General features: G+C 38.5%; 1 protein-coding gene across 1 annotated transcript; it reads left to right on the top strand.

The window, feature by feature from the left end:
* Window positions 1-4,875: 4,875 nt before the first annotated feature.
* LOC119740342 lies at window positions 4,876-9,226 on the top strand. Its single transcript, XM_038215607.1, has 4 exons — window positions 4,876-5,029; window positions 7,155-7,279; window positions 7,506-7,634; window positions 8,446-9,226. The coding sequence occupies exons 1-4, from the start codon at window positions 4,972-4,974 to the stop codon at window positions 8,560-8,562; spliced, it is 429 nt and encodes a 142-aa protein (XP_038071535.1). The 5' UTR covers window positions 4,876-4,971; the 3' UTR covers window positions 8,563-9,226.
* The last annotated feature ends 4,727 nt before the right edge of the window (window positions 9,227-13,953 follow it).

The following is a 13,953-nucleotide window of genomic DNA, read 5'->3' as shown; positions in this document are numbered from 1 at the left end:
ACCACTGATCATTTTGTTCTACGAACTGATGAATGACCCGTGGCGTTGAGTACCATGACACATGGACATTTCCCCACCTCCATGAATGAATGAGAACTTGTAAAGTAAAACATACAAAAATCAAAAAAGTAAAGACTTGACTGATGCATATATCTACGGCGTAATCATGTAGAATTATGTCATGAATTGGGAGATTCATGTATTTATTCCTTTATGTTTTGTATTATTAAGTGCAATAAAGTGCAGTGCAGTAAAAGTAAAATAAGTGCAGTAAAAGTAAATTAAGTGCAGTACAAAAAAAAAAAAAAAAATAGAAATAAGGTTACTATTCACGTACATCACCATGATAAACTTGGCCAGGGGTCCCACCAACCCATTGTGATACAGGATGATGTTACAAAGCAAACCCACTACAGGTAGCTAGTAGAAATAAGATTACTGGATACATCACTAGGACAAAATAATGGATGGAATAGTTTTAAAAAAAATGAAATAAAAAATAAATGTACAGTATCTTACTTCCTTTTTTTTTAACCATGGTTAAAAAAAAAGAAGTAAAATAACTGTACATTTTGTGTACATGTACATCACCAAGGATGAAAAAATGGCCAGGGTTTTCCTTATGGGTGGTTAACCCATTGTGATAAAGAATGTAAAAAAACCCAATTATGTGCAGTACTGGGAACAAACATTGAAACGATTGCTGAATACATCACCGTGAAAAAAAAAATGGCCAGGGGTTCTCCTATGGGTGGTTTACCCATTGATGTACAAACGTAAAAATAAGCCACTTGCATGGGTTAAAAATATAGGATGAGATCATTGTATAAATCGCCATGACAAAAAAGGCCAGGGGTTCTCCTGTCATCACCATTAACAAAGGCCAGGGGTTCTCCTGTCATGACTATCCGTACCCCTATTGATATACACAAAAGCAAACCACTGCAGGCACGATGAACAAAAAGAATGATTACACAAGGGTTCCCCTTTTGTTGGTAAAGCCATTGGTTCAGAATTATGATAAAGACAAACATTACAGGTAGAGTTCTAACTAAGCAAAACACCAAATAACAAATAACGAACAAGAACAATTACCACAGCAGGAGTCTATCTAGTCCCACCCAGTCTTAGTGAGAATTATTGTTGATATACTATGAAAGGAATTTTATGAAGATTACTTGAGATAGCAGAAGTAAATTTGGAATGATAAAAACTAAAAAAAAAAAAAAAGGTGTCCTAAAGTACACAATCGCATCGCAGATTTGACAAACTTTAATTTAGGTTTTCCCGGCTATTTTGAAACATTTTTCATTCAAATTCACCAACTCTAACATTCAAGTTCGTCCACGAAAAATTGCAATGGCTTTTACCAAAACCTAGTAAGTCATTCACCATACAGAATAAAATATATAAACCCCAATTGTTTTCGGCTACGTAACGTTCACATTATTTCTCTAAACTTTTATTAGGGTAACTGTACCAGTAAGCAACTCCAAAGGTGAATTATAAGCGCATCAGTACTGAGGTTTGGCAAGACTACCTGATGCTATCTGAAGATAAGGTAAATGCGTGCAACTTTAGAAATAGCCATTTTTATCTTTACTTTGTCCTCATAATAATATCAGAAAATGCTATTTAAGTAAGGATATGTAAGTAGGATCCCCAAAATATACTTTAAAAGAAAAACAAGAATTCAAAATATACCCAAATATGGAAAAAAAATTATTTAACGGAACGTATTTACATTTATGCAATTAGGCACCCTTCCTTCAAGAATTGTAGGTGTCACTCCTTTTTAAAATATTCTTTAGGCCTATAAGAATATGTCTGCCAAGTTTTGTGCTTTGGACCAATCGGTCACGATCGTATCAAAAATTGGATCTCAGCCACCTGAGTATAGACATTGCTCTGTTCTTATGAAAATTGGAGGTTGGTTTTTGTACCAGACTACAAGTTGCCTAAAACAGACCATGGGGGAATGAACTTCTTCATGTTGAGGTAATGCAGCGAATGACTGTGGTACACAATCACAGTAGAGGATGATCTTAGACGAGTAATTGTATAATTTTACAGAGCACATCCTCTTTTACACAAATCCCCTATAGCTGTTGCACTAACCGATCACGTAGGGCCATACTGTTACAACAGGTGTAAAGGTACTGACACCCTTCTCCCAACTTTGACTAATGTACATCGTTAAAAAAAAAAACACTAATGAATCTCAGACCCCGAATGCCGATCTGAGGGACTCAATTACCAAAGGAAGAACATGATAGACAAGAATGTACGGTTTTTTGGTTAAAAAGTTTTAAACGAAAGGATTTGAATTGAAAGTTTCTTGGCTGGTCTAGTTCAGCTCGCTAAGTCTAAAGAAACCATAAGAGATACATACCAACTCTATACCAGATGGAATTGTCATGTTGGTTTATGTAAAGTTCAGTGACTCTTTCGACCTGTCTAAACATGAAGGTATGGAATGACTATACATTGCATTTCCAATCATCGACAATTTCAGTTGAAGAAAAACAACACCTTTCTGTTATTATTGGTTTAATTATCTCACCTGCGATACTAATCGAACTTATTTCATCACATTTCCCCCAGAGATTAAGTGTTATATATATACATATAGATGTTGACACGAAAACAAGTTGTGATTGTATAACATCCTAAATTTGAAGGATTCCACTGCAAAAGCCATTGTCATTTGATCGAGTTAATGTCAGAGACGCCTGTAAGTAGGTTTTCGCGGCCATTTTCCCTGGTTTTTTTTCTGATCATTTTCATTGAACCTGCGACCTCCGGATAACCGTTCCGGTTAGAGCACCGGAACGGTTATCCGGAGGTCGCAGGTTTAAGTCCCGCTCCAGTCAATTTCTTTGTTCAACTTGTAAAGACATTTTTAATAGATATATTTTTCTATTTTCCTCTGAGGTTATTTTCCCCTCCAAAATCTTAATGACTGTAAAATTTATAATGTAACAAATGAACTGATATGAGGGATACAAGATGTAACAAAACAATGAAATGAAAAGGGCTAAGGAAATTTCTTTTTCACTGTTGATCTTTTCTACTTGTTTAAACATTTGGGCATGGGGCATCTTTACGTTGACGATTTCTTGACGTGCAAGACATCGGGGCATGTATTTTCGGCAATGGTAGTACCATCGGGAACAGTTCTCTTTGGGTAATTTCTCCAATGTTTTCTTGGGCCACTTCCATCAGACGATCCCAATTTCACTCCCTTAGGTTCATTCATGCGTATGTCTGTCTGAACACTTAATTTAAGGGGCCATGCAAACAGGGGCGTAAATCCCGGGAATGGGGGTATATCCCCCCCCCCCCCCCACACTTTTTGACCGGGGGTTGGGGGCTGGGCTATTGAATCATCCCCCAACTCTATTTTTTTTTTAGATAAGAAAAAAATGTGTACAAGTTTTATTTTTTTAACATCCCAAAAACTAAAATGTATTCATTAGCACTGAAAAGTGGAGAAACAAAGTACAAAAGCTCTAAAAATGCGCCGTTTTGATGTAAGCGCGAGTATGCATATTGATATTCATCTTATCCTGAAGAGCGCCCTAGTATAATGTGTGTCCAGCCCATTTTTTTCCGTTTTATTTCGGGCTTTTTAAAATGATCATATCTGACGTCTGATATCCTTGGAGAGGTCAATCAATTTTGTGTACCTTAATTTTCGCTATGATCATCACTGTATCTTCCTGAACGCGTTGGTAAGGTCAAACAGACCATATTTTGGCGTAATTCGTGATGGAGTTCTTCATCCAGCTCGAGCAAAGGCGTCATGTCGTTAGGTACGAGGAGTTAGCGACGACTTCGGACTCGTCGCAAAAAAAATCACGCGTTAGCCAACCTTTTGCGAAGAGATTGCAAAATCGCAAAGTTTGCGAGGCTTTTGTGAATAATGTGCAAACCTTTGCGCGATGTTTGCGAAAATATGTCGGTTTCGCTAACATTTGCGAAGTGTTTGTGAAGCGTAGCTTTTGTGAATACAAAATTAGCGAAGGCGAGGTGTTGTGCGACTTCGCTAACGTTGCGAAGCCTTCGTGAATTTGGCCCCAGAGCTGCAATTGTGCGAACAATGAAGGATACAGTAACTATATATAGCTCTCACAAAGTAATGTTGTAATATAATAATGAAGTGAAGCAGTAAAAAAAAAAGCTCGAGCTAAGGTTCAGTCAGTTATAAATCTGTGTTGTCTATATTGTCTTTATTGTGCCGTTTCCTTCGCTCTTATGCACAATTCTCACGCCACGTGGACAAAACGTAAATCGGTACCGCAGTAAAATGTTCACAAAAACAAACAGTCAATGCGATTATTTTTACACAAGGTTACTAAGGAATGTGTCATTCTTGCAAGGTTAAAAAGTTCAAAATTTCAACTTGGTTTAAAAAAAAAATGGCTCCTTCGCATTATTGCATTTTTTTTACTCATCCTAAAAAAAAGCATATAAGAACCACTGACATCTGACGAACGATTGGTTGAGGCCCCGGTAGGAAGGGCTATTGTTTTGCACGGCGTTTGATTGGATAGAACACGTATGTATAACTTGGGACAATACCTGTCTTCCCGGGGACATGCAAAATCTGGGTAGTGACGAATCCACTTTTCAAAAGGGGGTGGCTTGGGGTGTTGAAATCGTTTCGGGGGGTGGGGTGGACGAGGCGTTCGAGTTGCTGCGTAAAACGACCAAAGGCCTGAATGAAGCATTGGGTAAGATTTGCAATATTTTGTGATGACGTTTACGGACCCCCGAGGTAGCCACCCCACCACCGCCATGGATCCGCCCTTGCAGGGTGTATAAAAGCTGCCGCCGACGGGCTGAAATGTTTATCGCAAGCTTGAGGTTAGTCATTCGAAGTCGAAACCTTGTGCAGTCTCCTCACGAGAGAGCAAAACTTGTGTTGTCATTTGACGATTTACAGCATACCCGAAAAACTCTTCTAAAATGGACAACAGCGTTGGGTTTTTGGTGATCGTGTTCATCGTGGCGGTGAGCGGGCAAGGTCAGAAAAATAGGGACATGATCCTGCAGAGAAAGCGAATCTTCTTTTGCTTGAAATAAGATGAAGCTAAGTTGCTCTACTCACATGCTCTTCAACAAAATCGATTTTCGTTCTCCTTACGCAGTTTAATTAAACCAGAAAAGCTATTTCCTCGATTATTGACGCTCAAATCCTCTGAAAATATGTTTTTATTTTAGGTAGATTTTGCGCCCGTTTCGTAGTACAACAACAGCCGGGACCGCATTCGCGTAACATGATACCGAGCGCCGCGCGCCATGACAGTTTTTTTTTTTAAATCCATATCTATGACGCGCAACGGGTGAATGACCGAAGGCCCTATTGTCCTATCGAAAGCGCCCGGTGATTGGTCAAAATCTAAGAAGTCAGGAGGCGGGGTCTTGCCTAATCAACCAGCAAATTTGTTTGCGCATAATAATCGCCGTGGTCTATTACATAGACTAATATTTAGGGGGGCCGGGAAGCGATCCCCCCCCCCTTCCAAACGACATCCGCATAATAATATATGGGAGTACGCTATGGCGTATTGGACTTTACTTGGCTGTAAAAACATGAGAAGAAAATATAAAATTATAAAAAAAAGAACTGCTTCAAACGTAATGAAATTCGGAATTTATTTCCCTTAAAAAAAATCCTCTGAAGCCTCAGATTAAAAAAGACAAATATTTTGGGTACAAAACGGATTCGAACCCGCAACATCGCGGTGCAAAATCTAGAACTCTATCGATTGAGCTATCGAACTGCTCGCTAAATTGTGGGGACAAAATAATCATATACCTTCGTACGTTTCATAAAAGTATCGTAGAGGGCGCTAAACAATCATGTTTATGGATGTAGTTTGGGAAAAGAACATTCGCGGCCAGGTAAAACATTAGGTTGGTTTCATTTTAACCAGATGTTTGAAATAGGATATGTAAACGATCCGAAACATGACTGGTTGGAGTCTGGATGCTGATAATTACCCGAGCCGAAGGCAAGTGTAATTATCAGCATTCAGACTCCAACCGGTCTTAAACGTAATGTTTAATACTGGCCAGCACATAATTTCCATTCATAAATACCTTTTCGGTAAAAAAAAAAAAAAAGAAATCGAAACTTTCCGGACCAAAAGTTAAAAAAAGGCAAAAATTATCAATTTTTAACGATTTCGTTCAACAAAAAACCTCTCTAGGTAGCTATCGACTGGTAAGGCCTTCTGCAGGTGAACAAATTCTTAATGGAGATTAGCGCGCGCGTCGTGCGTACTTCATGATGTGGCATAGAACGCATATGTACGGTGTAGTTCAACCTCGTCCCTAGGGCGTCGAGAAGTACGCGCCCACCACTACCTGCTCTCTCACCCTGGTATTGGATCATTTGCATGTGAAAGATTTTTGAGCACGTATGCAAATGAGGAATAGTCTGGTGCCCGTATGTGCGTTAAGTTTGCGGGTTTTTTGTATGCGGTGTCTGGGTTAAAAACAGCATCGATTCGTCACGCCGTGAGTTATGAAAACACGATTTGTTCAAGTTAAAATGTTTCAATCTGGCCCGCCAATATGCAGTATTACATTTCATATTTATATCAGCGATCTGGAAAGAAAAGGATTATTATTGAGAAGGCTTGAACGCTTTAACTACAATGATCGTGAAAACATGTTATGCACGTTGGAAATAACAACACCAACTACACGATATTAATCTATTATTAGCAAATTGCGGTATCGAATCAGGAGGCAGGAAGAAAGTTTCCTATCCAGGGATTAGTATTGGAAACGAGGTTGGAAATAAAGTGAGCTCTGGGGACGAGGTAGGGTGTAGTTTGACTTGAGGACTATGAAATACTGACTCACTGGTAGTATATTGCGCATGCCTACGTGAGGATTGAACGTTCAACCAATGAAACGGTAATGGCACAGGATTTGATAGAAATCCAAATTTCATGTGACACTAGAAAAGGGTTTAAGACCAGCCAGCCCTGCCGGTCTTTATCAACCATTTAAAACCGACTACATGACGGGCTGTCGACGAATACGAATTGGGAAAACTGCCTATTTATTTATCAGGTATTTATAATTGTTCTTTAATAGACGGATTCAATTTATTTCGTTTTTTTATATCTACTTAGCCATCGGCATACAACAACAGACCCAAATATTGCCAACTGAACAACAAGATAACCACTTCTTATGTGTGCTCTGTGAAGAAGTGTTGACCTTCTCGTATAACGTGAGCACTGACAAGGAATTCTTGGTGAGTAAGATTATCTCAAAAAAAGTTGGTAAAATTATTAAAGCCGGTAAAGTGAGATTTAGTTGCAAATTTGACAAAAATGTGCCCAAAGTTTTAAAAGTAAATAATGTGTCGCTTTCCTCGTGGTTTTGTTTTGTGTTTGAATATGTTTTACCGATGAGTCATTAAGCCATGATTGCAATGACTGAGTGTTCAATGAATTTTCGAATCAAATTATTGCTTACAGGCCTTGTTGCAGAATTACCAGAGGCAGGTTGCGTGCACTTACTTGATCCCTGAGGGTTTCAAGTCTTTCTGCGAAAACTATATCCAAGACATCCCAAAGCTGGTCGTAGCATTCGCCAACACCTATTTGGTTAGTGTTCTTAAAAGCATAGCGTATTTTACCTAGATTGGATTAATGAAAGTGCTCAAAGTTATAACTCGTCGGGCGCCCGGCAGAAGGGTGTATGAACGTTCTGACGCAAAAATCATTTTCAAGAAAATCGCATTGAAAGGTTCCATTGTTACACTGCGCGCATTATGTATCCAATGTTCTCCAACATGTAATATAAATTGTAAGAATTTGAAATTTGTCACACGTATGAATCGTAAGTTTAGGAACAACTTGTATTTATTTCTGACGAAATGGGAACATTTCGGGAACATTTTGGTCATTACGCGCTATTGCATAAGGGCATATGCACATATGCCCTACTGCCGGGCACACACTCTTCGCCATTCATGAGTTTTTGTGGTCGTATATACCTCATAATACCTGACTCTACAAAGACTAAAATATATAACCTATTGTACACACACAAATAGAATAAATGAGAATAGAATTATTGTTTTCGTCAAACATAGCTTGAGAAAAGCAAAACCGCAAACATTGTCCTCCTGATCTACACGATTAACATTTCAAAAATACTCTGCAAGTATGAAGTGACGATTTAAAACTCCATGCAATATTCAAATGTCCCCATAACTGCAAAAATACCATGATAAGCATTATCAGCTGTATATTATGTTGATGGTATATTTACAGAAAGTACATTACATATCAAGCCTCATAAAATGAACAAAACACCGCCCCCCTCAATTAAAAAGGCAAATAAAAAAATACCATTGTGGCAATTACCCCACTTTTTTCTCATTTCCTTAATTAAATAATCATTCATTTGCAGAATCCCGACAGGTGCGCATTTCTCTGCAAGTCCTCGGATATGAACCAGCAGCTGAACGTCTTGGGCAGCATTGTCAAGAAGATGGGGGGAGCGTCTGGGAAAGACCTCTTCAAGTAGAACAAGCCCAGCCAACATCTCCCTGAAGACGAATCTGCATGCATTCATTTTATTAGCTTGCTTTTTGTTTGATCATATATTCCAGTTTAATGTTATTGGTGAATAAGCAAATATATATATATTTTTTCATTGTGTCAGATCTTTTCATTTTGTCGGTCACGGGCTACTTTGAGATAATTTTTGACACACTAGGGGGCGCTATTTGGTATGGGCAAACTCTTTTGTATTTACTGCTACGAAACAGCGCTGTTCTATTAGTTCCCAGCATACCTCAAAACGATAAGAATTGGGGGTTTTTCTCCAAAATCCTTGAAAAGGCAGCCAACAACGCGCTGTATTCGTGCCTCGATTAGAACAATCTGATTCTGCTTGCCAATCTGATTTTAGACCACTGCACTCGACGAAGAACACGTTGCATGAATTAATAATTGTCTTTATGCAATATAACACAAAAAAGAAACAGTTTTTATTGATCTTAGAAAGGCATTCGATTCTGTCGAATCAAATTATCCTCTTAAAGAAGCCGCAGAACATTATTTTGACACTGTTTTAAACTGGTTTGGTTCGTAGCTATAGTCAAACGCAAACAGTCCGTGTGCATTGAACCGAACCAATCCAGTTAGTCCAAGAGCCAGGGGTCATTCATATTCTTTTTTTTTGGGGGGGGGGGGGAAATGACCATGTTTGGAAAAGGTTACACCTTGGCTAGTCGTATGGTACCCTCCACTCGGTCATTCCTGTTGTGGAATCTTTTTTAGTAAGTTAATCAGGCTCCAAAGGGTTGTTGCTAAGGAGGATGCGGTTGCTAGGTAACCAACATCTAAACTAGCATGATCAAATGGTCCTTGGTGTTGAATATCCTATGCAAATTACTTAGATATCTCGTGTAAATGTTCATATATTGATATGAAATCATTTTAAAAGGAAATACCGTACGACTTGCGAATTCGAATACCCCAAGGTATCACCTTGCCAAAAGTACCCACCAAGCACTTTATCATTTCCAAAAAAAACCCCAATTGACCCTTTGCTCCTACTCTAAGTCCTCTTTCTCTCAATACTGGACTCAAGGCTCAATTTTTTTTGTCATTCTTAAGAATTGTCAATTGTAGATGTTCGCATTTCATATATTGCAATGTTTTCCATGTAGTTTTCAGCTCTATTTTATTCGGTGACGCAACACATACTTCTAATCTTTTTTGGCTTTTCCGCAAAGCTGCGGGAAAAGCCGTTGTTTTTGTTCTGACTTTTTGGGTTTTCCGTATTTTTCTAGGAAAACCCTTTATTTTTGTTATGATTTTTTTGCTTTCTTTCAACATGCAAAATTCAAAATTCTGTTTTTATTATGTTTGCTAGGTATATGCAAAAAAATTTGAAAAATGTGTGACGTCATCATGAAATCATCAAAAAAGCGATTTTTGAAAAACACATATAAGGGAAAGTCTGATTGTCATGAAACTTGGTGGATAGTTAGATAATAGTACTAGTATGCAGAATCCGAAATGACTCACAATGACGTCATCGGTTGATTTTTTATTATTTTTCTAATATTTACAATTTCATTCCGCTTCCAAAATTTAACACTTCCTTTCATTGGGTTGACTTCAAGCTTAGTAGAAACCAAGTCCACAATGGAAAAATAAAGTCATGCGAAAATAATGAGCGGAAAAGCCCTATGTCCTGTTTTCAAACAGACATAAGACCTCTATAGTTTTTTTGACGTCTTGCTTTTAGCTTTTTCTTCAATGTATCTTTTTGTATCAGCTTTTGGTATTCATTCATCAGTTCCTTGGCCATTTCCCCCCTTTTTTTCAATTATTGTTAATTTCTTTATTTTATTGCAGCGACCTTATGTAACCAGTCTGTTGCAGTTTGCGTTTAGCCTTAATAAATGAAGCATTGAAAACAATCAATTGTGTAGATTTCCCGTCTGTTCGCCGTTTTTTTTTATTTTGGTTATTTTCCTTCCTTAACAATGAATGCACAATTGGTTTGCTTGAGCCCAGCTCATAAATACAAAGACTCCGCCTCATCGCATAATTAAGGTCGATAGAACAAACGCCACCTTAAATAACGCCATGCATCCATGATTAAAGAGGTTGTGGAATGCTGAAAGTCGTTTTGTTTTTTATATTTTTTTATTGTAGAGTAGACCCATATATATCATAATGACAAACTCCCATTCTTTTGTAATGTGCGTTTATATGTTTATAAAACTGAAATTCATCGAGTAATTTGTTGGTCGGCGAGCGCATAACTGAAATCAACAGTCGTCGGGTTCTCCGTAAAATGAGAAAACTCGTGACGTAATAAACAGGACTCGTTTATACTACGCTGCATCGGGAGTCCTGTTTATTACGTCACGATTTACTATGTTTTGTTTGCTGCCCCAAACGACAACTTTTACACAAATTGCACGTTCGGGTCGAAACAGGACCTGAAAAACCGCTCTCAAAAGTAACTTTTGTACCTTTTCATGACAGTCACAAAAGTCGTTTTTATTTCATCACACCTTAGGCTACATAGGCCTATACCCGAAAAATGACGGAAATGTCTTCGAGCATTCCACAACCACTTTAATCTTCTTACCTTCGCTTGTACTGGATATTTGGCAATCAGAGAAAATCACGGAACTATGATTAGCGGGTTTAACATTAAGTGTTTTTTTTTCACATTTGTTATTTATTTTTGACGAAAACACTGATTTCGCGATAGGGGGTTTATTTTCACGTCTCGTGGAACGCGTATAGCGATACCTATTGTCTGACAATGACAATGAATTCAATACAACAAATTGCAACACCAACAATTCAGGCTTCAATAATCTTCAAGTAATTGCACAAACAACATGTGAAAAATAGATTTTTTCTATAGAGTGCAAAGGTGTTGTTTTTTTCAAGCACTTTTTTTAGATTAAAACTTGAGTGTTTTTGTATCTGAATTATGGAGGGCGCCCTTGTTTAATTCGTCTGGTGACTTTTCTCGATGTACATACATGTAACAGTTTATTTTTGCTGTCTAGCATGCAAAGTCAATTATATATTGGAAAAGTTATTTCTTTCCTCGAAAGAAAACGAAGGGAACATGTTAAGACATGTAACAATTTGCTTTTTTTAATTTCACTGATTTGTGTCCTTTCCCGGGAGCAAACTTTCAAGATTGTTCCTCTAAAGTTATCATTTTGCTTTTTAAAAGAAATTCGCTCGTTTCACGCTCCTCCATTGGGCATGCACAGCCTCGATCTGGCAACATTATACAATGAAAATAGCCGGTTCAGAGAAGGTAGAGTCGCTACACAGTCATTTGAGTGATCCGTTTGAGAGGTGACAGAAAGAATTTGAACGGAGAAGATTGTAATGGCAAGTTGGATGAATTCCTGATTGAGTTTCAATTTCTGTAAAGGGTGCAGGCCAGTAAAATTGGTCCGAAATTGCCTACGCCAGCGCGGCCAAAAATGACGATTTGCATGCCCTCAAATCTTTCAGTATTTGATCATAATAAGCTATGAGCCGTGAACCTGAGTGTTTTTAAAAAAAATAAGTAAAATAAGGGTGGAAGCCATGCACAGGATAGGCTTGACTCAAGTCGGAATTGCTTTAAGTCGGTATCTTAAAATAGTAGCGAAAATCACTTAGTTTACGCCTTTCCAGATGCCCGACAGGGTACACTTCATTGTCGCTGGGGGCGCTCTACAGCTTAGCAGGGGCAAACAAAATCACTATTTTCGGGCTAAACATCGACCTCGGAAAATATTTTTCTTTCATTTTTTTTTTTCAAAAAATTGACTTTGGAGATATTCTGCTTGTCCTGAATGTGGTTTTGTGTTAAAATGTAAAAGTTGCCTGCTATTATAAAGAATAACAAAGATGGCCGTTTCGCGCATGCGCTGTGCCGCGGCATTGGTCTTTTCAGTGGGCGGAACCTACGGGAGGGGGGAAAGTGTTTTAAAGGTATCAACAAGGTTTTTTTCCGTAACGGATGCTTCCAAATCATAAGGGAGCAGTAGGCTATCACCCGATTACAACAATTGCTATAGTTGAAAAGGGGGGGGGGGCATTTTGAGCTTAAAAGTAGCTGAAACTCAATTTATTGTCGCTGGGGGCGCTCTACAGCTTAGCAGGGGCAATAAAAACACTATTTTCGGGCTTAATATCGACCTCGTATAATATTTTTCTTTCATTTTTTTTTTCTTCAACAAATTGACTTTGGAGATATTCTGCTTGTCCTGAATGTGGTTTTGTGTTAAAATTTAAAAGTTGCCTGCTATTATAGGGTGCACACCGGTAAATCGATCCGCCAAGCTCATGAATAAAAGTTATGCCCTCAAAATATTCTATATTAGAGAGTTCTGAGCGCCGTAAAATTGGGGAATTGAAGAGATATGGTAATGAACCTCTGGCCCGGACTTGGGGCTTCCAATTCTGAGTATTTTGGATGCTATTGGGCTCGAAAGTGGCGCTATTTTGCCATGTTGTGGAGGGATCGTTTTTCAAAATGGCTACTTTTCCGCTTTGGGGAAAATAGGGGTCGTCTTCTTTGGGTGAAAATATCACGAAAAGTCAATGGTCAACCCACCAAAAATTGAAAAGAAAACGAAAGATGACATGTAGATTATCATTTTTCTGTTCAGCTTGAATACCTGTGAGAGTTTTGAGTATTTTTAAAAGAATTTTGAAGTATGGGCATTTAGCACTAGTGTCTATGGGAGTTTATTTGCAGGTATGCATCCTATAAGGTAGCAGACCAGTATACTTCCATAGACCCCAATGGTAAATGCTCCCACTTCAAAAATTCGGGAAAAATACTCACAACTCTCCAAGGTGTTCGAGACGCACATCAAATTAAAGCTTATTTCATCATCTTTCATTTTCTTTTCAATTTTCGGGGGGTCAACTGATGACTTTTAGGAGAAATTTCCATCTGAAGATGATCCCCCTGAAAATAGTCCTGAAGCCCAGCGCCATTTTGAAAAACGATGCCTACACTCCATTGCAAAATAGAGCGCTCTTAGGGTCCAGATTACATCAAAATTACACAGAACTGCAAGCTCCCAGTCCTGTGCACGGCTTCCACCCATATTTTTTACAAACCCTCAAGTTCATGGCCCAAAGCATGCCCAAATACCGAAGATTTTGAGGGCATGCAAATCGTGATTTGGCCGGCGCAGGCAATTTCGGACCGATTTACTGGTCTGCACCCTATAGAGAAGCGAGGTTTTGAAAAATTTCCCCAAACCACTTGTACGGCACGAGGAAGGATGGATGACTCATATTTCATCAAAAAATTGCAAGAAAAAAAATCTCTGACTGCGATTTCTGGCCTGAAAACAAGCCCTCTGTTTGCGGCTACCTTACTGTAGGGCGCCCCCAACGGGCGTTAATTGAGTTTTTG

This window comes from Patiria miniata, unplaced genomic scaffold (genome assembly GCF_015706575.1).
Source record: "Patiria miniata isolate m_02_andy unplaced genomic scaffold, ASM1570657v1 HiC_scaffold_5, whole genome shotgun sequence".
In the NCBI taxonomy this organism is placed as follows: Eukaryota; Metazoa; Echinodermata; class Asteroidea; order Valvatida; family Asterinidae; genus Patiria; species Patiria miniata.
The sequence above is the reverse complement of the archived record's forward strand: the minus strand, read 5'-3'. Positions and strand labels throughout refer to the sequence as shown.

Excerpts from the sequence above, each read along its gene's own strand:
- LOC119740342 (XM_038215607.1), top strand. The coding sequence starts at position 4,972 with ATGGACAACAGCGTTGGGTTTTTGGTGATCGTGTTCATCGTGGCGGTG. Across the intron at positions 7,280-7,505 it reads GCACTGACAAGGAATTCTTG|GCCTTGTTGCAGAATTACCA; the intron begins GTGAGTAAGATT and ends TATTGCTTACAG. Across the intron at positions 7,635-8,445 it reads CATTCGCCAACACCTATTTG|AATCCCGACAGGTGCGCATT; the intron begins GTTAGTGTTCTT and ends ATTCATTTGCAG.